The 24,913-nt window shown below is 38.2% G+C and overlaps 5 protein-coding genes across 5 annotated transcripts; 2 read left to right on the top strand and 3 right to left on the bottom strand.

Annotated features, from left to right (window-relative positions):
* Positions 1 to 90: 90 nt before the first annotated feature.
* Positions 91 to 1,512, bottom strand: LOC116033561 (ER lumen protein-retaining receptor erd-2.2-like). Its single transcript, XM_031276313.1, has 6 exons — positions 1,290 to 1,512; positions 1,003 to 1,202; positions 772 to 912; positions 609 to 689; positions 399 to 523; positions 91 to 328 (listed from the first exon to the last, which is right to left on the bottom strand). Exons 1-6 carry the CDS (start codon positions 1,510 to 1,512, stop codon positions 280 to 282), a joined length of 819 nt encoding a protein of 272 aa, XP_031132173.1. The 3' UTR covers positions 91 to 279.
* Positions 1,513 to 1,648: 136 nt separating this feature from the next.
* On the bottom strand, positions 1,649 to 4,716 carry LOC116031664 (probable alkaline/neutral invertase B). Its single transcript, XM_031273925.1, has 5 exons — positions 4,529 to 4,716; positions 3,836 to 4,272; positions 3,092 to 3,523; positions 2,296 to 2,854; positions 1,649 to 2,094 (listed from the first exon to the last, which is right to left on the bottom strand). Exons 2-5 carry the CDS (start codon positions 4,229 to 4,231, stop codon positions 1,805 to 1,807), a joined length of 1,677 nt encoding a protein of 558 aa, XP_031129785.1. The 5' UTR covers positions 4,232 to 4,272; positions 4,529 to 4,716; the 3' UTR covers positions 1,649 to 1,804.
* A 3,873-nt stretch (positions 4,717 to 8,589) lies between these two features.
* Positions 8,590 to 17,968, top strand: LOC116032214. The gene is made up of 10 exons (XM_031274681.1): positions 8,590 to 8,900; positions 9,018 to 10,626; positions 11,158 to 12,585; positions 12,973 to 13,346; positions 13,763 to 15,456; positions 16,103 to 16,523; positions 16,691 to 16,850; positions 17,059 to 17,162; positions 17,270 to 17,361; positions 17,443 to 17,968. Exons 1-10 carry the CDS (start codon positions 8,638 to 8,640, stop codon positions 17,517 to 17,519), a joined length of 6,222 nt encoding a protein of 2,073 aa, XP_031130541.1. The 5' UTR covers positions 8,590 to 8,637; the 3' UTR covers positions 17,520 to 17,968.
* Positions 17,969 to 19,598: 1,630 nt separating this feature from the next.
* Positions 19,599 to 20,340, top strand: LOC116032216. The gene has a single exon (XM_031274683.1). The coding sequence runs from the start codon at positions 19,704 to 19,706 to the stop codon at positions 20,115 to 20,117; it is 414 nt and encodes a 137-aa protein (XP_031130543.1). The 5' UTR covers positions 19,599 to 19,703; the 3' UTR covers positions 20,118 to 20,340.
* Positions 20,341 to 21,066: 726 nt separating this feature from the next.
* On the bottom strand, positions 21,067 to 24,489 carry LOC116032215 (triosephosphate isomerase, chloroplastic-like). The gene is made up of 9 exons (XM_031274682.1): positions 24,169 to 24,489; positions 23,547 to 23,573; positions 23,294 to 23,363; positions 22,953 to 23,076; positions 22,519 to 22,603; positions 22,249 to 22,381; positions 21,877 to 22,050; positions 21,409 to 21,491; positions 21,067 to 21,310 (listed from the first exon to the last, which is right to left on the bottom strand). The coding sequence occupies exons 1-9, from the start codon at positions 24,349 to 24,351 to the stop codon at positions 21,254 to 21,256; spliced, it is 936 nt and encodes a 311-aa protein (XP_031130542.1). The 5' UTR covers positions 24,352 to 24,489; the 3' UTR covers positions 21,067 to 21,253.
* Between the last annotated feature and the right edge of the window lie 424 nt (positions 24,490 to 24,913).

Below are 24,913 nucleotides of genomic sequence, written 5' to 3' on the forward strand. Positions count from 1 at the left end.
TTTATCAAACTACTATACAAAAAGCCTGCATTAAAAAGGAGCATAGCAGCATCTGTATCATTCAATGTGTTAAAACTAGGTTTGACATCGATCAAGAGATTCAGGGCAACTGAAATACATTCTCAGATCATAAGTTAGCGTTAATGAATCAAGTTACTGTTATTTCCAGAAAACCAACTAATTTCAGATACCTAAGATACATAAGAAAAGCCATTGCTCGCTGCATAAGTAAAAGTGAGTGCACTTGACTATTCTTGCTACTTCGAGTGCAACCGGCCATTACACTGCTCCATAAGGAAGGCGCAGCACAAGCTGTCCTCCAAAAACACTGCGTAAGACACAGCAGAATCAGCAAATTGTGAGCGATGAGTTCTGAAGAACGATAAAAGATGGTTTACCTTTGTACATAGTAGTAGCAGAAGTCTGCTAAGATGAATGTTTGAACAATTTCTGATATAAGGACCATAGAAGGCCATAAACCATGACCTAGAGCTATAAGGAGATGCCCACGACTATCCAAAACCTGACGAGAAAAAAACATGTCAAAAGCCAAAAGCTGGATCTTTGTTCTAAACACTAGATTGAATAACTTGAGAAGCTAGCCAAACCTGTAGAACCCAGTGAGCACAGCTTAAGAACCTTGCAATGCCCAATGCAAAAACATAATGAGCTGTAAATGGTTCAATAATCTGTGAACAAAATTATAAAGAAGATCATTAATCTATCATTTGGATTCGATCCCCGCTATCACAAACATGCATTTTAGGATACCTTTGTGTTTTGCATCACATGGAGTTGAGGTAGAACAGACACAGCCTCCAAGTACACACAAAAAGCCCAGCAGATCCTGTTTGCAATGTGGTGTGATGTAGTTGGGTGAATTAGTAAAGCTAAAAAGGCACAAGGGACAACCTGCAGCATATATAGAATCATAGCAATCAGAAGACACTAATATCATCAAATTAAATTACTTTGTTTGTGCAATAAGATCAGGGGGCTCACCACATAATATAATGGAAAACTGTCTTTGTCCTCCATGCCACTTGATTTTAGATTAAAACGTATCATATAAATAACCCAGAGTGTTGTAGCCAGTGTAGCCAAATCAAGAAGTGTGTGCATATCATATTCCATGACGAAACTGCAGTAGAGTCTGACAGCTAAAAACATAGCTGTGAGCTCTTGGGATTTGAGTGAAAGCCCTGCAATCATTTCAACCATTGCATATTCTGTAATTTCCGATATCCCAATGGAGAAAATTAAAGACCAGGCCCGAAAATTGAAATTACCATCGCAAGTTTTGTCTTTCATGAGCTTGAAGATGAGAACCGATATCCCAATGGAGTGAACAGCCTCGGCGGCAACAAAAAGATTATCGTGATCGTGGATGATGGCCCGGAGCAAGACCAGTGTCGCCATGCCGGCGACCACGGCCAGGAAAGCTTTCACCTTGGGCGGTTGCCGCCGGAGCCATGTTATCACGGCGTAGATCGGCCTCCGAGGAGCCTTCATTGCTGCTGTTATACCGGAGTTATCGCGCAGCCTCTATATGATTCTGCTATTCTGGAAATCGATCACTTACTAACCAGCGATAATAACGGGTTTTTAGTTATTACGAGGCAGTTAACTTTGAAACACCGGGACTTAACTTGTTAAGGATTAAGATATCAAAAAATGAGACAGACAGTAACATAGTAAGTAACACGCAACAAAATTCTTGTTTCCCATATCCAACGACATGTCAATATCTAATTAAGCTAATTGATCCAAAGCTAGCTGACATATATATATATATATATATATATCAAAATGAAAGTGATCTTTTCAACACAGGTTTCATTTGCTTGTCTTCTTCAATTGCCACCATTCCTAAATGGGAAGGGTCTTCAAGCATCATCTTTGCCACCAAGTATCCAGCAATGGACCATGTCTGGTTTTTACGAGCCTGCTTCCCAATAAACCGACCAACCTTTCCATCATAGTATTCTGGCCAACCATCTTTAGACAGCTTCGCTTCTGCTAGCTCAATCGCACGCCTTGCAATCTGAGGTCTCCCCGTCTTGATGCACGCTGCTGTAAGTAGCCATAAAAGCACTGCACCCAATAATTTAACACTAATTCAATGAAGAAATAAAGAAAGAAAGAAAGAAAGAAAGAAAGAAAGCACATCAATCATATCATGCATTATGTTATGTGGATCTTTGATGCACAGTTCTTGAATATAAGAGTGATACTGCTAAAACAGATTAGTTCTATGTCTTGGTTTTGCATCAATTAGGAGCAGGGAGTAAATACCTGGCCATGATCCCCCATTGTGATAGCTCCATCTGGTGTTTTTTGGATCGCACCCTGTTACAATACGCCACTCGTGTCCCTCTATAGCAGGATAGCAAACTTTCAGAGGCATTTCCCCGACCAGCTCACCCCAGCGTGATTCAATAAGGTCCATAATCTTAGCTGCCTGTTCAGGAGTTGCTAAGGACGACAGAATTGCAATGCAATTTCCCAAGCAAAACCAACGAAAATCCATGTTTGAAGGGCTGACGTTTCCAATAAAGTAGCCACCGTGTATTGGCATGAAATCAAATATCCATTCTGGCAGAGAATCTGGTATGACATTGAACTTGTTGACTGCAGTGTGAGAGTACTCCTCCGTTTTATATCGATATATATCATTGAGTTGCTTTAAATCAATCCAGAAGTAGCTCCTCATGTGATAGCTCAAAGCATGCAATCGCTTAACAATTCGTTCCATGAATTCTTTCCCTTCTGCATCTTGCTTGAGTAATAGCAGTGCACATCTTAAAGCCATGAAGAAAAGTGCTTGAATTTCTATTGGGTATCCATAAACACCCTGCAAACATTTTTATGCCACAAGATAGTCAGTGAAACTACAATATAGGCAATGCAAAAGATGGCAACGAAATATCTATTGCTCTAGAGAGTTATATGTTAACAAAAGGGAAATAATAAGTCCCAACTTACTGTCGAACTAAACTGCTAAATCATACAGAAGAGAAACATCTAGCTGAGCACAAACTATATGAAAGGAAAAAGAAAAAAGAAGAGGTAATTAATGAGACAAGCTCACCATTCTGCGATCAATCATAGAGCATCCATCAGCACAAAGAAGGGTTGGAAATGTGTCAAACCCCTCTGAAAGGCATAGACTGAGTATCAGGCGCATGCCCTTCTGGCATTCAGGCATCTCGGCCAAGGAAGAGTCACCAGTAGATTTTGTGTATGCTCGAAGTAAAAAGATCCACCAAAATCCAGAATCAACAGGAGCCACTCTTCCTATTGCAGTCTCACCAAAATCTGCCATTAATGTCTCTGTGTTCCTGACTGGATCATGGAGTACTTTAAAACTAGCAGGCATTACACCCTCTGCCAGTTGGAATCGATCTATCTTCTTCTCCCATGATTGAAGGCGCAGAGTCTTCAAGATAAAGTTTCTTACAATTTCTGGTTCCCCATTCATAAGAAAAGCCAATGCACTGGGGACAAAGTCTCTCACAAACACCTACATACTTAAAAGTATGTCAACATACAGCTAACAACAAACACCTACATGCAATGTTTCATCTCCATAACACACTCACCATACTACTACACTATAATTATGCAGAGTACATATTCCGTTCAATTGTAATTCCATGTGATATTGATGCATAAAACTTAAAATTAAAACTGCATGAAGTGTTTATCTTACTCAAAGACAGTTAGTTACAGATAGACTTCAGTTGAGACAAATTATAATGTTCATAAACCCAACTATTATAATTTAGTTAAGAAAGCATTTTCACAGAAATGGAGAGAGAGTATAGGCAGTCACCTGATCATAGTTAAGCTTCTCATCAGAGCTATCCAATGCAGCAATTGTCCCAACAGGCTGCCCACGGAAATACACCAAGGATTGTCTCAGACTCTCCCAAGCCTCAGAAACCATTGGATGTGGCTCCCCTAGGGGTGACCTTGGAGTTGTGAAGCCAGACCTTTTGGGTGAAAGTGCAGCATCAAAGTGGTCTGAGAAACGATGAAAGACGTCCGATCCAAAGGGGGGAATAGGAGAAGTCAATGACCTCTCATCAAAGGAGCTCTGTCTCTCAATGTTCAAGTTCCTTGGCTTATCTGGTAATGTAGAAAAATCAAACTCTTCCAATTCTGCCATACCATTTGCAGAGTCCTTCAGACTCCCATTCTGAGTCACTTCCTCATATGGCATAGACATTCTTGACAATCTAAATCAAATCACAGGCCCTGAAGAATCTTCTGCAATGATCCCAGAAATTCATGGAGAATTTCCAGTCAAACTAAAATTTAGCACATACATTCGCATACTCACAAGCATTAGCTCACAATAACAGTAACAGATCAAGGAAACAAGTCGAAACCAGAAAATCAAGACTAGTCTCTTACAAGATACTAGCGATATGATGTAGCAAGTAAAATGGATGCATGCATGTTCAGCAGTAGAGAGAAAGCACGATTGATGAATCGAGAGAAGAACAGAAATCCTGATACTTACATGAGGTGTAAAACTCCAAGGCGTTAATGGAAGCAGAGATGAGTGTGAGGGGGAGCGAGAGAGCAGAGTCTGTTACTTTACAGAGCTCAGACAGGACAAGGAAGAAAAAGGTGGACGGATCCGTTAAAAACTAGCTAGTGGAATCAGACGTGCTGATTGGCGAACGTGGAGATTACAGATTAGCTTAATTACAATTAAGTTGATGATATTTGGTAATCTTGAAGTCTTGAATAGTTAAGATTCACATAATCACATGTGAAATTGAAATTATATTTTAGTCCAACCATACACCCTTGTGGTTTGAGCGTAGCAAAAAATGATATTTCGAGAATAGAGAAAAAAAAAAAAAAGAAGATTAGCAGTCAAATTGGACAGTTTCACGTTAGTTAGAGTCACGGCAATATTGTCATGGGCGATGGTGACCGGCAGGCGGCAGGTTAGTCACAATCAAGAAAGGCACTGCAAGTGATAACACTTTGGCTAGACAAATCTGGAGCACACCCTTGTGGCTCCTCATGTACAACATGTGAACTGATTGCTACAAAAAGGTGCCTTTTTTTTTTTTTTAATTTTTATCAAAACAAATATGAACAAGCTTGAAACTTCATCTACCCACTATCTTCCCACCTACCCACCATCCAAAGAAATGAAATTTGGTTTCAAATTTTCATCTTAAAGTATCGCAAATGGGCTATAATCAAGCAGGCTTAATTGGAGTAAATTACTAATGCTATTGCTGAGATAGGATCAGTAGAATAAAGAAAGCAATAATGCAGTGGACTGTTCAAAAACCAGAATCATTGAGACGTACAGGGTATATATGTCATGTAGTGCACGTGTAAAGGACACGGGATATCCAGAGAGGGCTGGCTGAACGGACGAACGGTGATGGGTGAGAGGAGTCCTACAAAGGACAAGGGACTTGACTATTCATACATAATCATTTTTTAAGGCTTCACTACCTTTTTAAATGCCTTCTTTTAACTGTATAATACAACCTTTATTATTGTAAAAAAATAAAAATTAAAGTTGAATTGAAAAACAAAAACATTTTATGAGAGTGAAAGAAAGGGTACATGAGAAAAAATCGCATCTAAGTACAAATAAAAGGAAAAAATCAAACTATAAAATTGGGTAACTTGCTGATGATCTCAATTGTGCAAATTTGGTAGGGATGCATCTATGCCCAAACTGGATCATTCCTTATTCCGGCCACTCAAATCACGAAACCAAAAGTTGTCCATTTTAGTCTCGAAAAGAGTAGGTAAGTAGGTGAAGTATAATTATTGTACTAGAAAATTATAAGTTTGATTCTTACTAACACTATCACATAAATTACATTTTACAACTAGAGTTTATTATTCCACCATTGTTATACATTACTAATACATTTATGGTCAAATTGAAACGTATAGGAGCATAGGACCAAATTAAAATTTAATTTCAATCTATGGGGAAAAAAAGGGGATAAAGTACAAATAAGCCACCGAACTATTTAGAAAACGGCAATTAAGCCATCGAACTTAAAAAACCTCCAAATAAGCCATTGAACCCGGTAAAAAAGAGCAATTACCATTTTTCATAGGTTACCTTCCAGTTTTTGCTGACTGGATTGCCACATATTCATTGTATTTTATTTTTTATTCTTATTATAATCTACCTGGATGATTTGTAATCAAATTATCAAATTAAATATTCCAGCCCTAAAATTTCTCTCCTCTTCGCTGATCTTCCTATTCTTTCTCTCCTCCTTCGCAAATCGCGACTTCCGATTCTTTCTCTCCTCCTTCGCAAATTGCAAATTTCGATTCTTTCTCTCCTCCTTCGCAACTTCCGATTCTTTCTCTCCTCCTTCGCAACTTTCGATTCTTCCGATTCTGGTCGTATTTGAATATCAATTTCACTCCAGACAAGCGCTACCATTGACTCGTTGAACTTGTGCGAACGGTGAGGAGAAGGCGGTGTCCAGGTATGTATTTCCAACCATGGGTTTTTGAATACAAATATATGTGCGGTGAATGGCTGCGTTTTGAATGGGTCCTCTGTGTAAGTTTGGTTGGAGACGTTTTCGATTGTTGTGGTCCTGCCTACTGTTTTTAATATGTATTAGTTGTGTTTTAGTGTTCAGGTTGTGCCGACAAAAAATTGTAGTATGTAGTGAAAGTTAGTGTACAGTTGTTGTCTACTTATTTGGGTTAAAGCATTGCTTCATACATTAAGATAATTTAATTTTTTCTTGCTTTTCAATGGTCCACAATCTGCGTTTTCAGCCATAGCTTTTGAGATTATTGTACTGGATATTCTAAGATTATTTAATTTTTTAATGTTTTCAGAATGTATGACATTGTTGATTTAAGAATTTATCATGGGGGTAATTTTGCAAGAGATCCAAGACTAATGTATATAAATGGAGAGGTTAAAGAAGTAACAGTTGACGCTGATATGATTTGTGTACCTCACCTAATGAAGTTCATTGCACATAACCGATATGGAAAAATAGAAAGTCAACAACAGAAGGACAATTTCATGAACAACTTAAAGCTTTAGAAAGGAGAGATAAAGAGGCTAAAGTTGATCTAGAGCGATATCCTCCTAAATTTTGGTGCAAAGCGTATTTTAGGACCATAGTGAAATGTGACATTATAGATAACAACCTTTGTGAGGCATTCAATGGAACATTGGTGAAGGCAAGATGCAAGCCAATTATTCCCATGCTTGAAGACATTCGAGTAGGTGCTATGAGAAGGGTTGCAAGAAAGATGAAATCTATTGACACTTGGAAAGGTAGATATGGACCATTTATAATGAAGAAAGTGACTCAAAATAACAAAGAAAGCATTGGATGGAAGGTTAGTTATTTATAATGTTTATTCATTAATATGAAATGAAATGATGTTATCTTAAATTGGAATGATAATTTTTCTTGCTAGGTTGATTTTAATGGAGATGATGGATATGAGATTAAGAAAGGACGACATCAGTTCAAAGTCAAGCTTGAAAGTATGACATGTTCCTGTAGAGCATGGGATTTGAGTGGTATACCTTGTGCTCATGCTATATGTGCCATCTTTGACAAGGGGAGGAACATTGAGGATTACCTTGACCCATGCTACTCAAAGGAAGCATATCAAAGGACTTATGCGCATGCCCTTCAGCCTATGAATGGAGAACTCTTTTGGCCTAAAACTGCTTCTGAGGAAATATTAGCTCCGGTCCCCAAAAAAATGTCAGGTAGGCCAAAGAAGAAAAGAAATCGTGAAGAAAATGAAGGTCCACCAACAAGTAGCCAGAAGATTCGACTAAGTAGGAAAGGTCGAGTTATGCGGTGTTCCATTTGTAGACAAGAAGGACATAATAGACCAAAGTGTCCTTTGGGGAATTTGAGTGGTATACCTTGATGTAGATTAAGTGTTTACTGTGAATTTCATTTTAAGTAAAATACTTTCTTTTAGTATTAATGTAAAATACTTTCTTTTAATATGAATTTCATTTTAAGTGTTTACTTACCGCTTCAAAAATTTTCACAAATGAAAGATTTTCATCCATTAAAGCTAAGATGATTTGCACAAGATGATTTGCACACCTTTAATTTAAGGTAGATGGAAAATAGCAAAATAACGTGAAGGAGAGGAAGATCAGATCAAAAGTTGCGATTAAAGGGGAAAAATTTTAGGGCAGGAATGTTTAATTTGATAATTTGATTACAAATAATCCATGTAGATTATAATAAGAATAAAAAATAAAATAAAATGAATATGTGGCAATCCAGTCAGCAAAAACTGGAAGGTAACTTGTGAAAAATGGTAATTGCTCTTTTTTACCGGGTTCAATGGCTTATTTGGAGGTTTTTTGAGTTCGATGGCTTAATTGCCGTTTCCCAAATAGTTCGGTGGCTTATTTGTACTTTATCCCAAAAAAAAAAGGGGGAAATTATCTAGGCCTAGAGCTAATTGAAGTCCTATCGTGACATGGAGGCCCGATATATATGGGCTTGGAAAGCAAAGTACGGAGCCCAACTCCTTAGTACTCCGTAACTTCACCGTCGGCTACTTTCGCGCCTCCGCGGCCTAAAACCCAAAACCCTATGATTGCTGCTCCAGGAGCTAACTATGGCTGATTACCAGTCTGAACGCACGAAGAAGATGAAGAAGACAAAGAAGAGAAAGTTATCAAGTTCCAGTGGAGAAGAATTGTATCCACAGCCTGTTAAAAGCTCCCGTATTGACATATCGGAGCCGGAAAATATTGCTCCTTTAGTGTCCGGAGCTGAAGCAGATGACACGGAAACGAGTTTACACCTTCGAGATGATCCACCATGGAGGAACCTACAGCTCATCATCTCTCTGCAGAATAAAGATATTTCTCCTTCAATGTCTGTGACGTTCCAGCTTATGTCTTTACTTCACTTTTAACTGTTTACATATGTGAACATGTACGTGTATATTTCTGCTTTATCTGCCTGATAAATAAGAAACTTCTTCAAGTGCAGGAAGGTGGAGCTTGCATTTCATTATGTGAAAACGAGGACAAGCGAGGGAGCGGTTGGAAATTCTGATAGCAGTGAAGAATCAGAATCGGTTAGCTTTCCCAGAGTACTTGTTTTCCTCAACAATTGGGTCCAGACAGTGATGATCTTGTCTGTAAAAACAATTAGCTCCGAGGGGAACAAAAATCAGTTGGAAATTGCTGCTTCATGTTTAGATGATAGATGCTGGCAGGTTTTCAGGTTCTGCTTGGAGGAATCAAAAAAGCTGCATGTTGCATTGAGTTTCTCAAGAGACTTCTTACGGGTTATTCAGTGCATTTCAAGGGATGCATTGTCACGTCTAAACGCTGCTTCTTTGTGCAAGGAATCAGGGCTGAGTGGGGAGGAGTTTGAGTTTTACAGTACGGTGCTTGACTGTATATCATTGGTCTTCACATCTCATATGGGAATTTCTAATGAAAATCTGGACTTATGGGTTTCAGTTATTAATACTGTTTTAGAACTCATCCAAAAGGTTTTTACCTTCAAGCTTGAGCACGCCAAGACTGGAATATTTGTCTTGCAATTATCCTATTATGTGCATGAGGCATTTGCAAAATTTCTAAGGGTACATCCAACACGTAAGAATGGCTTCCGGGACTTTGTTGATAAGCTTCTTGAGCCTCTGCTGCTTTTGTGGGATTTGTTGCATCTTCATACTTGTAAAAGCAGTCCCCACTTGATAAGAGATCTATTAAAGTTGATTGAAGAAGTTTTGTCTCATGGGTTGTTCCACCCAATGCACATCGAGGGGTTTTTTGATCTGCAGAGTACCGCAAGGTATAAAACAATCGATCATAAAGACATGGAAATCCAAAAGGCAGCTATTAAAAGTTATCATAGGCACTTTTTTGATGCACTGGAGAAGACCATATCCAGGAAGAATGCATCAGCTATAGGTGGTTTAGGAGTGCTGCTTCGCTTGTTTATTAGTTGCATCAGTAAAAACAGGGGACTTTCAGTTGGCAAAGATGGTTATACTTCTGAAAGCTCTTCTAGGAGTTCCTTAGTTTCTGGAAAAAGTCATTGCACTTCTGGTCTGAATGCGGAAACAAGGAAGCTCTCTTTTGACTTTTTTGTACAGATCATGGAATATTTTTTATCAGAATTTAATACTTACTTGCAAGCTGAATTAGAGGATGGTGATATGCTTCTTGATGCTCATTGCAAACTCAGATCTGCCAATAAAATACTTTTTGCATTAATGCATGCAAGAGTCTATGCACGAACAGAGGATATCACTGAGGGGGCGTGTCTTAATTTCCTGCGACTAGTTTATGATAGGATTATATCACTTTCTTCCAAAATTATTAGTATAATACAAACACCATTTGCTTCAGATAAAAGTGAGGTGCTGGTTTTAATAGCAAAGGAGGTTGTTCATGCTGTACATTACTTGTTGGATATTGACTATGATGCTATTGGAGATAATCTTGAAAGGTTATGGAGAACAGTATTTTGTTTTACAGCTTTTAGCTACTCTTTGATGGATGTGCCTGATCAGAATATGCTAACTTCAGAGATACAAAAGCTAGGATGTAAGCTGGTCCACCTTTATAGTGAACTAAGACAGGTTTGCGAGTTTCTTTTCATCAGTTTGCACTTGAGTAATTCTAATATTGACAATTGAGAAAATACTAGGGCTTGTTAGTTACAAAATGTTATGTACTCCGTATGTTTTTGTATTTGTTAACCTTGGACAACAATGTTTTCCATTTTCTGTTTTCTAAGTTGGAAAAATTGCTGACTTTGAACAAAACAAAAACTGATTTCCATTTTCTAGAAAACTGGAGAACTCGTTAGTTACTAAATGGGCCCCTAATGGTGCCTGAGTGACCATAAATGCTTTAAGGCATAAATGAAAGGTGAAATTCCCCCATAATATACAATTTGAACTGAATTAAATATGGAGGAATAGATAATCACATTAAATTTTTATATTTATGTTTTCCAAAATAAATAAATAAAAGTTTGAAGATAGACTGGCTCAATAGATAGAGTTATACTAGTGCAAATGTGCAATTTTTTTTATTTTTATTTTTGTTTTTAAACCTTGCGCTGAAATATTTTGGAGATCCTCACTATATATCCATTACCACTGTAGGTGAATACAGCCATTTTTTCACTGTGCAAAGCAGCTAGGGATATGGTATCATTTTCTCCTGACAGAAATATTCAAACATATAAAGCTTCATTTGCTAATCCATTCAGCATGTTTTTATGCTGCCCTGAGTTCAGGCTTTCTATTGGTAGTGCAATCAAGTCTGTACCAGAGGGGCAAGCTAGTGGATGCATTCGTGAGTTAATAGCTGATATTTCAGAATCCTTGGAGTGGATAAAAGCTGCATCTCTGTTTCCTGATAAAACTGACCAAAGAAAACAAATTCCCCATATAAGTGGCTTGCAATGCTTTGATCTACAAATTGAACTGTTGGGAAGAAGTTTATCTGAAGTGTATGCCCTAATTCTTGACTCATTGACAGTCACCACTGGAAATAGCTCTCTTGTCAGCATTTCTGTAAAGGATTTGATGGCACTTATAGGCACTAATTTAAGCAGCCTGGTATCAGAAAAGGTGAATAGTGTTGATGACTTCTTGTCTGTTGTTCTGGGGAGGACCCTTGATAAGGGGACTGGATCAGGAGATTGGGTGATGTCAACACACTGGATTTTAGTCTTCTTCTTTCGTATATATTTATCAAGCCGAAGCTTACAACGACAATCAATCAGCCTGTTGGCCCCAAATATATCAAAAAAGATGTCAGGAAAAATGGGGGATTCCTTTACAGCTTACTCTGGAAGTGAGTGGCTAGAGAGTACTGGTTTGATAGATGAAGGCTATTTTTCTTGGATTATTAAACCTTCAGCTCCTCTTCTTGCTGTTATAAATATTGTTTCAGATGTTTATCTTCGAGATGCTGTGACTGATTGCTCTCCCCTTATTTATGTAATGAATGCCATGGCTCTCCAGAGGCTTGTTGATTTAAATCGGCAGATAAGATCCATTGATTATTTGCTTTTGAAGAATGATAATCTCACACATTCCAAGATTGTAGATGATGCTGGTTTGTCATTCTCCTGCAAAGATACCCGTAAATGGAAGATGCTCGTCTCAGATTTAAGGCATGAGGCTGCTAGTCTGACTAAATTCATAATGGGGTATTTAAAATTAGTGGCTAAAAATCAGTTGTACATCCCTTCATCAGACGATGCATCCTCTAAGGATATTTTTCTCCAGCACGCACATAAAATTGAAGCATGGGATCTTGCTATTGGCTCCTTGAATGAGAAGTCAGTGCCATCTGCTGTGTGGTGGATCCTTTGCCAAAATATTGATGTTTGGTGTACTCATGCTAGCAAGAAGTACTTGAAAAAGTTCCTGTCAATTTTAGTCCATAGCTCTATTCCCTGTTTAAGCACTGAGCTGAATGAAAACAAAATTCACATTAAGAGAATGGCAACTACAAGGGAAGTCAATATAAGTCAGATCTCATTGGAAGTATTGGGGAATAGTGTTCTATATGAACAAAGGGTAAGATGACAGCCTGATTTTCAAGTTATTCATATTTTCCTTTTATTCATTTATACTGATGCTTAAGCTTTGAAAGTTTGTCAGTATCATATGCCACAGATTATGTTGTTTCACTTGTTCATTTATACTGATGCTTAACCTGAATGAAAACAAAATTCACATTAAGAAAATGGCAACTCCAAGGGAAGTCAATATAAGTCAGATCTCATTGGAAGTATAGGGGAATAGTGTTCTATTAGAATTTTCTTGAACGTCTATAGAATGAGGTTAGAGGGACTAAATGCACACATGTAATGGCGCACTTTACCTTTTTTAAACAGTGTATTATCACAGAGATTTTGTTGGGAAACATAAGTGTTATTAATGTTCTAACTTCTCGTTACATAGTTTGTTCGCAGGAATATGACATCAATATTGTGCCAGACTCTAGAGAAGTCTGTGGCGTCACTGTTTTCTAGTTTGGGAGATGCCAATTTAGATTCTCCACCTGACTGGAGAAAGGTTGTGGATGCACTTGAAGATTCTTCAGCTATGGCTCTAAGAGACAAGAATAGGAAGAATACGCATTTGTTGTGGATTGAGGCACTCTCACATTTGTTTAACCTACCAGCTGAACAGTCTGAAAAGAAACTATCCCCTTTTCATAAAATAGAGTTTACTACTTGTCAGACTGTGCTCAATCTTTTGAGTTGGATACCAAAAGGATATCTGAGTTCAAAATCTTTTTCACGTTATGCGACCAGCATTCTCAACCTTGAATGGTATTCTCAACCTTCTTGATCTTCCCATATTGCCTATGCATTAGCGTCTTCCATAAGCAAGTGATGATGCCACTTTCCATTCCAGTTTGGGTAGATTGTAGTTTTATGTCATATATGTTTTAATTTTTGCATCGTGTGTAAACACAAATTTGAATGGTTGGGTGACATTAGGATTCATTTGGTAAAAAAAACTATTGTCTGGAACTTTTGTTCTGGTAGTTTTGACTATAAGTAGAAGAACCCTGCATACCATTGTTCATTAATTCCTGAGAAATGGACTTGCATGTTTTTCTGCATATATACTGCCTACTAGATAAATTATTTCACACATGAATTATTTGCCATGTTGTTAGCTTTTATCTCTCTTTTTGGTGCTCTGCTGAAGATTTACTGAGAAGTTGACTTGCATGTTTCAGGCTTGTAGTGGGCAGCTTGTTAGGTTGGCCTGACTCACTAACTTCATTTGAATGTTGCGAGCTCCTAAAGCTGTTTGTGTCCTGCCGGAGAGCCTTTAAATATCTACTAATGGCATCATTTGAGGAGAGGGAAGGCTGTCAATCCACCCTTAGTCATGTGCTGTCAGATTTGTCATTTCCTTCCATATGGCTCATGAAGTCATTGGTTACTGTTATTGGGTTTGAAAATGCATTTTCAGAAGATTTTGCTTCTCAGGTGGAACACATGATGTTTTCCTTGATGGATCACACATCAAATGTGTTTTGGACTGTTGCTAAAGATCAGTTTGAATGTGCTATTCTCTCATTGACATCTGCTGAGAAGCATTGTGATGAAAGTCCTACTGCTATTGAACATCAAGACTCTGATCTAGATGAACATCAACCACCTCCCAGTTCCCCTTTTAATGAGGATGCATTGAAAAGTATTGCTGTACTAGCTGAAACCTTGAACGAACACATAAATAGGTCACTTGACTCCTTGAATGGATTTCTCAGTAAAAATAAGGAAGTTCTAGCTGTGTCTCAGGAGTTGAAAAAAGTATCATCCACAATATCCTGCTTCCAGGGCTTTCTGTGGGGCCTTGCTTCTGCATTGAATGATATGGATGCGGAAGATTGCTGTCTAAATACAACATTATCAAGGTTCAAAAGTGAATCTATGTTCAAAATTAAGTCTTGCATTGACAGGTGTACAGATTTCATAAATAATATTGTACATTTGTTGCTACTTGAAGGTGATCAGTTACATCAAAACTTGTCAAATGCCCAAGGTCCTACAACCACATTACCTGCTACTGATATAATGAATGAAGGGATTCAAACTTTTGTGTCAATGAACTCACAGCCTATTGGTGTGAGGGGTGACTCCAACTATTGTGGCTCTGGGAAAATGTCTCCCCAAATAAATACAGATTTAGAGGCTCTATTGGCCAGAGTTGGCACTGAACAAAGATGTGTAAGGAAACCTTTACTGCAGGCTCTTCTGAAGGGAGAAAATGCTGAAGCAGCATTTTGTCTGAGACAGCTGTTCCTTGCTTCCTCAGCTGTCTTGAGACTAAACTTGTGGATCAACCATACTGCTTTATCATGGAGCTTGATTCCTTACTTAATTCAGATTTCAGAATCTTTGCTTTTGGAATTTGCTAGTGATGTTGGGGTAGTGCAACCATTTTCTCTTGTTTGCTTATATGGTGTTGTAAAATTTCTTGAAGAATTAGGAAAATACTTCCCTTTGCTGAATCCTTCATCTTCAAGGAATTTATACATCAAGGTAATAGACTTGCACTTGAGGGCAATAGGAAAATGCATATGTCTACAGGGCAAGGGAGTTACTCTAGCAACAGAAGAGACAGAATCAAGTTCTAAGATGCTGAATTTTCGTGTAGAATTTGATCCAATGGAATCCCACTGGACATACAACTTGGGTGAATTAAAATCTCAATTAAGGGGCTCATTCAGAACTTTTGTTGGAAAAGCATCTGAATTGCATTTATTATCTGTAGTTCAGGCTATTGAGAGAGCAGTAGTTGGGGTGCAGGAAGGCTGCATGGTAAATTATGAAGTATGTACTAGAATTTCAGATGGGGGAATGGTTTCCTCAAATGTTGCTGCTGGCATTGAATGTTTGAATTTGGTTCTTGAATCAGCAACAGGTATCCTTCATTACTCAATTTCATTTATTGAATTAAAAAAAGAAAGAAATGCAATTAGCTAGTGATTCTGAATCCCTCTAGGAATGACACCCTTCACTTTTCGACTTCCATTTCTTAGTATTTTCCACAGTTTCCTTCAGGTTGCTTTGTAGATGCTAACTTTTGAGCTCCAGTAATTCTAAATATCTCTGCTTAATGCAATACATCTGCATTGGCAATTGGCTTATAACTTGAATACTGGAACCTTTAGATATTACACACGTATACATTTATATTTATGTATGGATGTAGATATGTTCATACTTTTAAAGCTTTTGATTTAAATCTACAATCTCTAGCTATTGAATGCATCAATTCGCTTGATAAAGTTTTTGATTTTGTTTATTTCTTATTGAGTTGTTGCTGGTTGATAATAAAGCTAGAAAACAGTAGATTCTTGAAACATTGCCTAGCCATTAGATAGATAAGTATAAAATTGAGCTTAGCAAATTACACATAGGTTCAGCAAAGTCAATTATTCTAAATTTTTTATCCCATCCCTTTTTGGGATCACACACCATTTCATGGTAACACTGCTAGTCATTATATGAGGCTTGAATTATCACCATATTTTTGAGGTCATAATGTAACCTGTTTCATTTTGTAGGACGCAAGCGCTTAGCCTTGGTTAAAAGGCATATCCAGAGCTTGGTTTCATGTCTAATAAATGTAGTCCTGCACTTGCAAGGCAGGAATGTATTCTGTATGAGTGTTGATTCTAGCGATTGTTTTGCTCATCCAGATTCTGGATATGTCATTCTTTTGTGCATTGAGGTTCTGATAAAGATTTGTGCCAAGCGTGCCTTTTTTCAACTGGAGAAATGCCATATTGCACAGTTATTGCGTCTTCCTGCTGCAATATTTCAGAATCTTTTTCAGCTTAAAGAATTTCCAAGAGTTTCTACTGTTGGAGTAATTGATGAATCTTCTAGAAGGGACAGCAGCTATGCCATCTATCAACAGTTTCTCTTGAAGCTATATGCTGGTTGTTGCCAACTATTGTGTACTGTTCTTAAGCATCACAAGAGGTACTCTATATTCTCCCATTCTTGGTTTATGTCAAAAGCAAGAAGTTTTAATCATGTAAAAGACTCTTTTTTTTTTCTACTCAATATTTATGCCTCTTTTTCTCCCCCTCACCCTAATTATAACAGTTTCTTTGCCCTAATTACTTTGACTTTCTGTAATTTTGTAGTGAGACTCAGTGCTGCATTGCTCTCCTTGATGATTCAGTTAGCAAACTTCTTCATTGCCTGGAGATGGACACTGATTCCACTGTTTTGGGAAGTCATTTTATAAGGGAAGTACAAGATGGAGTAAAGTGTGCCGGTTTTCTGAGAAGAATTTATGAGGAGGTAGGAATGGGATTTTTACTATTGCATGCCATCAAGAACTAAACTGAGTATTGTTTATGCATATGAGCAAAAATGTTTTCCTAGATTTTGGGTAAATGGACATAAAAGTGATTTGGATGTTCAACTCCTCAGTATATAAATGTTACAAGTAATATCCTTGTTGCTGACCAATGCCTTTGAGATTCATAGTCATTTTACTGTTCTGCAGGTTAGGCAACAAAAGGATGTTTACAACCGCAACAGCTTTCAGTTCTTGTCTGCATATATATGGGTTTATTGTGGATATGGTCCACAGAAAGCTGGCATAAGAAGGTTGGTGTTAACAGCCTTGACAAATTTTTTTCCAATTCTCATAACAAGTAGTGGTTTCTATTTGAGTTTGTTCACTAAAAGCTCTTGCATTTATACTCAATTTGCAGGGAAATAGATGAAGCTTTAAGACCTGGTATATTTGCCCTAATTGATATCTGTTCAACAGAAGATCTTCAATATCTTCATACCGTATTTGGAGGTATACTCCCCTCCACACCCAAAAATCTATAGGGATTACTATTGCCTAGTGCCTAAAACTTTGTTCACTACTGTCTTGCAGAGGGTCCATGCAGAAGTGTCCTGGCATCTTTGCAACAGGATTACAAGCTGAATTTCCAATATGAAGGGAAGGTGTGAGTCCTTATGGAACCTTTGGATCGTCCCCCAAGTGGGGGGATCGCATCTACGAAAGCGCTAGGTACTGGTTCCTTCATATAAAAGCCACTCTAGATGAATCAACAGTACAACTGTGAGCTTGTTGTCCACTGACACACTTTGAAGTTGGCAGCCTATTGCCAATACATAATACCATTCTTCAAATAGGGCTTTCACCACCCTTTGTTGAGTCCGTCCTTATAGGTTGTACACAATTGAAAAAGAATGCATAGAATACTACTTCCCTTTTTTGGTTTTCCAGTAGTAGTGAACTGAAGAACTACTCGAGTAGCCAAATGGGTGGTAAATTTTGTCCCGTTGTTTGATAATGTTTAATTTTCGGCTAAAGTGTCATCCCGCACCCTGAACCATAAGCGATTCTTCATACCGCACCATGTACTTTAATAAGTGATTATTCGATCCATAAACCACTAAATTTTTTTCGCCTAGAACTTTTTGTAGGTTTTCAAGTTACTATGATGACATGGCGTAGGTTATTAGTTGATGTGGCTTATTGATTTTAATTAAAAATAAAACATACCAGAGATGGAATTCACGTAAGCATTTTTCAATTAAAAAAAAAAAACTAAAAAACAAAGTAAGAATTGGGAGCAACGACGCCACTCTGGCTCAACAACATCGCCACCCTCGACGGCGACTCCAACCAGCGACTCACTCCCGACTTTCTGCGAGCCCTCATAGCCCGCGCTGCCATGAGCGGCACGTGCAAGCTTCTCGCCGGCATGACTGACCTCTACCCCGGCTTCAACCTCAACATGAACACCCACAGATTCTCAATCATAAAGCTCACCAACTGCAAAATCTCGAATCAATCCTTCTCCTAATCGACGAGGACGCCGACTTCACCTCCAACAACCTCGTCTGCACGGGGTAAACAACTAAACACAAATATCTATTTTATCTACCTATGGATTCTGTACGACAAGGTGGTCACGTTCCTTCCTAGAGAGAAGACAATGTTGTTGTTTGTGCTCACCTGGAAAGGCTATGAACCATACGAGGCCCAGTTGTTAATATTTATGTCCCCAAGGATAGNTCTTGAGATGCATGTACTTGAAAGCCCTGCAAGAGAACCTTGCATTTTGACCACTCTAGCTCGAAGTGATCCCCCAGCCCTTGAAGAAGCTCTAGAGAGGGTAAAGGTCCTCCGAGAAATGGAGTTATCATATTCAAATGATCCCAGGAAAACACACTATCCTTCTAATAAGGAAGCTATGAAACATCTTTGATTGTTATCTGATTCTGAGGCTGTTTTTGAGTCAGCTTTAGGTCTTTATGATTTGAATCTTGCTGCTATGGTTGCCCTTAATTCTCAAAAGGATCCAAAAGAATTTCTTCCATATCTTCCAGAGCGTCTCCATGACTCTCGGAGAGCTTCTGCACCGTCGGAGACTCCGCCGGGAAAAAACCTAACAACGGCGGCGCCGCTAATGATCATTGTGTTCTCCAACTCTACTTGGACTTCCGAGCTTCAGCTATGAACGCCGCCGCGTACTTGTGCGGCCCATCGGAAACCTCCTCAAGGAGCTATCGACCAAGTGCGAGATAGAAACCTCCTCAAGAAAAGTCAAGTTGAAATGAGTGCCATGTCATATTTTTAATATCTATTTAAACAAGTTAATGAAAAATACTTCCACATCGGCAAATGGAAACCTGTAACTTGATGGAAACCTGCAAAAAGTTCTAGGCGAAAAAAATTTAGTGGTTTGTGGATCGAATAATCACTTATGAAAGTACAGGGTGCGGCATGAAGAATCGCTTATAGTTCATGGTGCCGGATGACACTTTAGCCTTAATTTTCTTTAATGCTTCCACCAGTGTTTCGATCTTGCGGCCATCCATTTAGTATCTGACAAGATCCATTTAGTATCCTTCAATTCATATTAAGGAAACTTCCAAGTTACATTAAATCTTATTTATTCACTTTTTTTTTTTTTAAATGTTTTTATAAATTGTTTTTTTTATATAATGACATGGGAAATGATGATATGCAATGACATTGGGACAAGAGAGTGTTGTATGGGTGGGGTCCACACGGTTAGAGATATCAGGTGTTACAGAAGCCTGTGCTGTGAATTTTAGGTTTAGCTATAAAAGTGCTGGGCTTTAGTTCCTAGTGGAGTTTTAGAGAATGAGTGAGTAGCGATGACGTACTACTACGATCCTTACAGAAGAAGCGCGGCGTCGTCTTTCCTGGACGCCTTTTCTCTGAATCCTCTCCCGTACCCGGTTCTTCTAATCCTAGCAGTGATCGGCATCTTTCTGGGTCTCCAATGGTACGTGTCGTACGAGGAAGTGGTGGAGTCCGCGGAGGAAGGGTTTGGTTGGTTGCTACTGGTGGTGCCGCTGGTGTTGATACTAGCCGTGCGGTGGCTGTCGAGTATGGAGACTCCGGAGTGGCTGTTCTGGGGGTCGTCGCCGTGGGACCGCCGTAGGAAGATGATGTATTTCGGGTCGTCTTCAGAAGGAAGCTCGCCCTGGGGCGTGGCTGCGTTGATCATCTTGTTACTCTTCTTGCTCCAGTTCCAGTCTACTTTTCTTGATATGTGGTCTCTGTAGCTTCCTTTTGGATATGTAAACTTATCTTTGTTTAAAACAGCTCATCAGTGTGTGCTTTCTTTGAATTTTAGTTATACATAGCAAAATGATATTGTGCGAGTGAACTACTGTTCATATTTCATACCCGTTACCCAGTACTAGTTAGTTATTAGTCTGGTTGTGATTGCATGCTCAACCTTCTTGCCTATATTCCTCAAGGCCCTCCCTTACTACTATGTTGTTATTCTTCTTTCATTGCCTATAAGTTGTAGGGAAAATTTTTTAAAATAAGATTGGTGGATTTTGAAAGCAACCTGAATTTAGGTAATCGGAGCCCACAGATTGATTGAGTTTTAAACGAGTGGTGCTAGTGGTTTCCACTATCAGTTACCTCCTTGCCCCACCATCCGCTCCTGTCTATTCAATTTACTTTCTTTTTGATAGGACACGAAAATAATGTAGCATTACCCCACCAAAATTTATCATTTTTACTGTATATGTGACCATAGTGTATTTAATACGCAAGGAAAAATCAGCCCGCACTCATTGTACACTACTTTTGCCGCCCATATCTTGTGGTTGACGTTTTCGTCGGTAGAATGAATGAAATGTAAACGGGCAATCAAACACGTAATTGAGCCGCTTCACGAAATATCGAGGGGGCCCATACACTTAGCATAATATCCGCAGTAACTGTTGTTTTTTTTTTTTTTTCTTACAGCCCAGAGTTTCTATAGTTGAACATAAATCTTTTCCACTCAACCACACCCTCCAGGTTGCGGGTAGACTATTGTTGCTAAGTGATAACTATGACTTCCTTTTTCTTTACATTTTATTGATAATTTGATTAAAAAAAGGTTTTATCAACCACACATTTTATTAAGTGACATGTCACTCTTTCCTAGTCCTATTTTAAAGAAAAGCCACACAACATTAGAGGTCCCGCATGCAATCATTATACACTATGGCATCCAAAGAAGGGTAAAATCTCATTCTCATGGATGAAAAAACTTGAGTTACACGACTTCTTAACTCATGTGGTTATCAAATTTCAACCAGATCATGCATCAAATGCCTCATGCATGTTCTGCAGGAAATTATCTTTGAGTTATTTATTTGGAATCATATCATATTAGCATCCCCAGAAACTAATAAAGCTAAACTGCCACCTTCTTGGAAGTAACAGAGTTAACTATCACGGCAAATTCAGGACCCTGCAATGCATATGCAACAAATCAGCCTGGTTGGTAATGGCAATTGCCAAACAAAAAAACTTAGCCTCACCAGATGCTAAACTTAAGAAAAGCTATACCTTTAGGGAAGCACCTCCTACTAGAAATCCGTCTATATCTTCCTTCTTTGCAAGCTCGGCACAGTTGCTTCCATTCACTGAGCCTGTAAGTCAAACGAACATTTTTAACTTATTTTGTGAAATATGTACTCTGTCAAGCATTACTACAATTCATTGAGAATTTTGACTAAGTAGTGATTGTTCAAGAAGTAGGCATTGCCTAATACCCAGAAAGAAAAAGTGGTCATTAATTAGAGAACAGACTTTAGCAGCTGGTAGGGGAAAGATTTTAGTATTTTACCCTGAATTTTTGTTAAGTCAAATGAAATTTACTTCAAGTATTTATGGAAGAGCTTTACACAATTAAAGTCATATGTTAAATAAAATTTCCAAAACAACCAAATAATGGACAAGAGCCATCTAGACACACCGACAAACTATGATACTGCTATGGATATGTGTAGTTACTAGTTAGTTTGAAAGCAGTACCTCCATAGATAATTCGAGTCTTCGAAGCAACTTCTGCAGAGACATTCTTACTAAGCCAATCACGAACAGCTGCATGCACTTCCTGAGCCTGCTCGGGTGTGGCCACTTTGCCAGTTCCAATAGCCCATACAGGTTCATATGCTATGACGACATTATCCCAACTTGGTAAAGAATCTGCATATAACCAAGATTTATAATGATAAATTTCCTAGAATAGATTATGATAGGGATCTGAAGATTAAGCTCATAAGAGACAATATCCTCCACAAGCTGCAATTCTAAAAATAAACATAAAGATGGAGGATACAGACAAACATCGATGTATTTGCTCTTGTTTTATTCACACCCGAAGCATAATCAACAAAATCTTGCCTGCAAAAGCCTTCATTTGTTTGAAACAGACGTCAAAAGTTTTTCCTGCCTCCCTTTCTTGCAACAACTCTCCAATGCAGGCAATAACTCCAACACCCTGGCTCAAGGCATATGCAGCCTTCTTTCCTATAAACTGAAGAGCCGCACCCAGTAAAATTGTGAATAGATAGCATCAATCAAAATGAATCCCCATAAGCAAATTTCAGAGACATGGGAAGTGTTTAATTTTCTTTCTCAACTATACATATTTTAAACCTCAAAAGTTCTTACTTCATCAGTTTCACCGATTACGTGTCTCCGTTCAGAATGGCCAAGAATGACCCACTTGCATCCAATATCTTTTAACTGCTCCACACTGTAAACAGATACTGCAGGGATTATAACCACAAGAATAATCCTACAACCAAGTGTATTAAATGAAGCAAACATGTTCCGAAGTTAGAATGCCATAACTAGGTAGGACACGATGGCATCGACGATTCAACATTCAAGGATACACACCCATACTCCGATGATTAAACAGGAACCACATTGGAGATAAACACTATTAACAGCCTAACAGGACTTCTCCAAACAATTAATGTTAGAGTTCCAAGTGAAATAGACACAATTTCCTTTCCATTGTTTCCAAATTAAATTCACAGGATATAAACAACTCTTTAATGACATAAAATTTAGATTTTTTGTATAATAGCTTGATTCACCTGATTTCTCCAGTAAAAGCTCCACCCTTGCTAATCCAACAATTCTGAGCAGAAATTTCAATCCGATCAGTTAAGGAGGCCTTTACTTGATCAATATACAGAAAGGGAGGTGCCACAACAACATCTGTAAGTTTGAAGGATGTAAAGATTCAAATCCCAGTTTTCAAAAAAGGCAAATTTAGTATTGAAAGGTAAGTTAGATGCTTTAAATTTTGTTTTGTAAATGATTTCATAATTAAATAGGATGCCATCAGCACATCCCAGTGGCTATGTAGCTGCAAAGAAAATATTCGAGTTACACTGACAGCCACAGGAGACAACAAGAAAAGAGAAGAACTCACCAACGTCAGACTCCAACTTTGCACTATTCAAGTCAGAGACAAGCTTGGTAATGGACTCTTTTGTTCCGTTCTGTCCAAAATATCCAATAATAGAAAACTAAGGATGAAAGGAACCGAGAGTACAATCACATGTACAACGGATAGAAGGAAGTTGCACCACTTACTGAGAAAACCAGTGCAATTGCATAGAACACGAAGGTATAATTGATTGATGTATATAAGCATATTAAGGGAGAAAATATCTCAAACTTACACATTTCCAGTTTCCACCAACAAAGAACTGCAAACAAAAAGTAAAACAAAGATTAACATTTGACATGAAATAGAAACAGTCCAATCTTGTTGAGGGGAGAAGTAGAAGCAAATTAGAAATAAAGGAAAAGAAGCAGACACCAGTTATACATTATATATAAGCAACCACCGGTTATGAGAACTTACACATGAAAAGAGCATCAAGGAAATTATGCTTAATTTACAGAAACTTACTTTTATACTAAAACTAAAACTCTTGGCAACAAGAAAAGAAACCATGAACATTTTTCATTAATACATCTAATAATGCTATACTTCACTTCTTATTCATGGAACTTGTACATCATTTTCAAAAAGCAGCCTTTTGGAATACTTAAGAGGCAAATTCAGCAGCTTAAGGTTGGTAACTTCTTTTTATAATTTAGATTTGCAGTTTTGTTGATCAGCACTAACAAGCAATTTGGACATTTAAATCCATACTCCTATCTCCCTATCCAAGTTACATTGCATCATCATCAAAACATTTCTCCTAAATAAATTAAAGCAGCAGAGTAAAGGGAAAATAAAAGATGTTTACTTTCGATGGATCTCTGAATGGAAGCAAAAAAAGAAAAGAAAAGTACCTTTCCGGAGCCGGCCATGGCGACGACGGGTCTGCAGGCTTTGCGAGAAGTGGAAAGACGGAGGTGAGAGTGGAGATTCTGGAAGAAAGAATGGGTGGTTGAGAGAGATGGTGAGGAATCGAGCTTGGAGACAGGACGGAGGCCGGAGAATTGAGAAGCTAGAGACGTCGAAGCTACCGCCATTTCCGACAACAGTGGAGAGGTGGAGATACGGTTTTAGAGGCTACAACACTTTTTTATATCTGCATTTCCTGTTTCTTCTTCAGCTGCGGCTGATATTCCAATCCCCTCGCCCGCTAATCGCTGGCACTGAATCTGTTTCGGATTCCAGATGCTACTACGCTTCCTCCTGGAGCGTGTAATCCACGCTGCAGAAACCTTTTTTTTCTTTTTTGGCTCAATTTATATATTTATATGAAGTCTTTTTTTCTTTTTTGGGTCAATTTATATCAAGTATTTCTCTGCCATTCTTTTATACAAAAAATCCACAGAAATAAGTATATAATAATTCTAGAAACGCAGAAGTTTTGCACTACATTAATATATTATTATTGTATTTTAGATTTTAGATTTTTAGTCATAAAATTTTAGGGTTTTTGTTGACGTGGTAATAAATGAAATAAGCCTTATCACAAATTAAGATTTTCCCCCAATGCCCAAACGGCGAATGCATATAGTCCACGACCCGTGGCTGCGGGCGGGGACAAAATGGTGATTAAATATCGAGTCCACTCGTTAATATAGG

This window comes from Ipomoea triloba, chromosome 10 (genome assembly GCF_003576645.1).
Source record: "Ipomoea triloba cultivar NCNSP0323 chromosome 10, ASM357664v1".
NCBI lineage: Eukaryota > Viridiplantae > Streptophyta > Magnoliopsida > Solanales > Convolvulaceae > Ipomoea > Ipomoea triloba.

Excerpts from the sequence above, each read along its gene's own strand:
- LOC116033561 (XM_031276313.1), bottom strand. The coding sequence starts at position 1,512 with ATGAAGGCTCCTCGGAGGCCGATCTACGCCGTGATAACATGGCTCCGG. Across the intron at positions 524-608 it reads GTGCTCACTGGGTTCTACAG|GTTTTGGATAGTCGTGGGCA; the intron begins GTTTGGCTAGCT and ends TTTTCTCGTCAG. Across the intron at positions 329-398 it reads TGCTACTACTATGTACAAAG|TGTTTTTGGAGGACAGCTTG; the intron begins GTAAACCATCTT and ends TGTCTTACGCAG.
- LOC116031664 (XM_031273925.1), bottom strand. The coding sequence starts at position 4,231 with ATGTCTATGCCATATGAGGAAGTGACTCAGAATGGGAGTCTGAAGGAC. Across the intron at positions 3,524-3,835 it reads AGAAGCTTAACTATGATCAG|GTGTTTGTGAGAGACTTTGT; the intron begins GTGACTGCCTAT and ends TTAAGTATGTAG. Across the intron at positions 2,095-2,295 it reads CAATGGGGGATCATGGCCAG|TGCTTTTATGGCTACTTACA; the intron begins GTATTTACTCCC and ends TATTGGGTGCAG.
- LOC116032214 (XM_031274681.1), top strand. The coding sequence starts at position 8,638 with ATGGCTGATTACCAGTCTGAACGCACGAAGAAGATGAAGAAGACAAAG. Across the intron at positions 16,524-16,690 it reads GTTCTTAAGCATCACAAGAG|TGAGACTCAGTGCTGCATTG; the intron begins GTACTCTATATT and ends GTAATTTTGTAG. Across the intron at positions 17,163-17,269 it reads CAGAAAGCTGGCATAAGAAG|GGAAATAGATGAAGCTTTAA; the intron begins GTTGGTGTTAAC and ends CTCAATTTGCAG.
- LOC116032216 (XM_031274683.1), top strand. The coding sequence starts at position 19,704 with ATGACGTACTACTACGATCCTTACAGAAGAAGCGCGGCGTCGTCTTTC.
- LOC116032215 (XM_031274682.1), bottom strand. The coding sequence starts at position 24,351 with ATGGCGGTAGCTTCGACGTCTCTAGCTTCTCAATTCTCCGGCCTCCGT. Across the intron at positions 22,604-22,952 it reads GCTTTTACTGGAGAAATCAG|TGTGGAGCAGTTAAAAGATA; the intron begins GTGAATCAAGCT and ends ATCTGTTTACAG. Across the intron at positions 22,051-22,248 it reads ACAAATGAAGGCTTTTGCAG|ATTCTTTACCAAGTTGGGAT; the intron begins GCAAGATTTTGT and ends GGTTATATGCAG.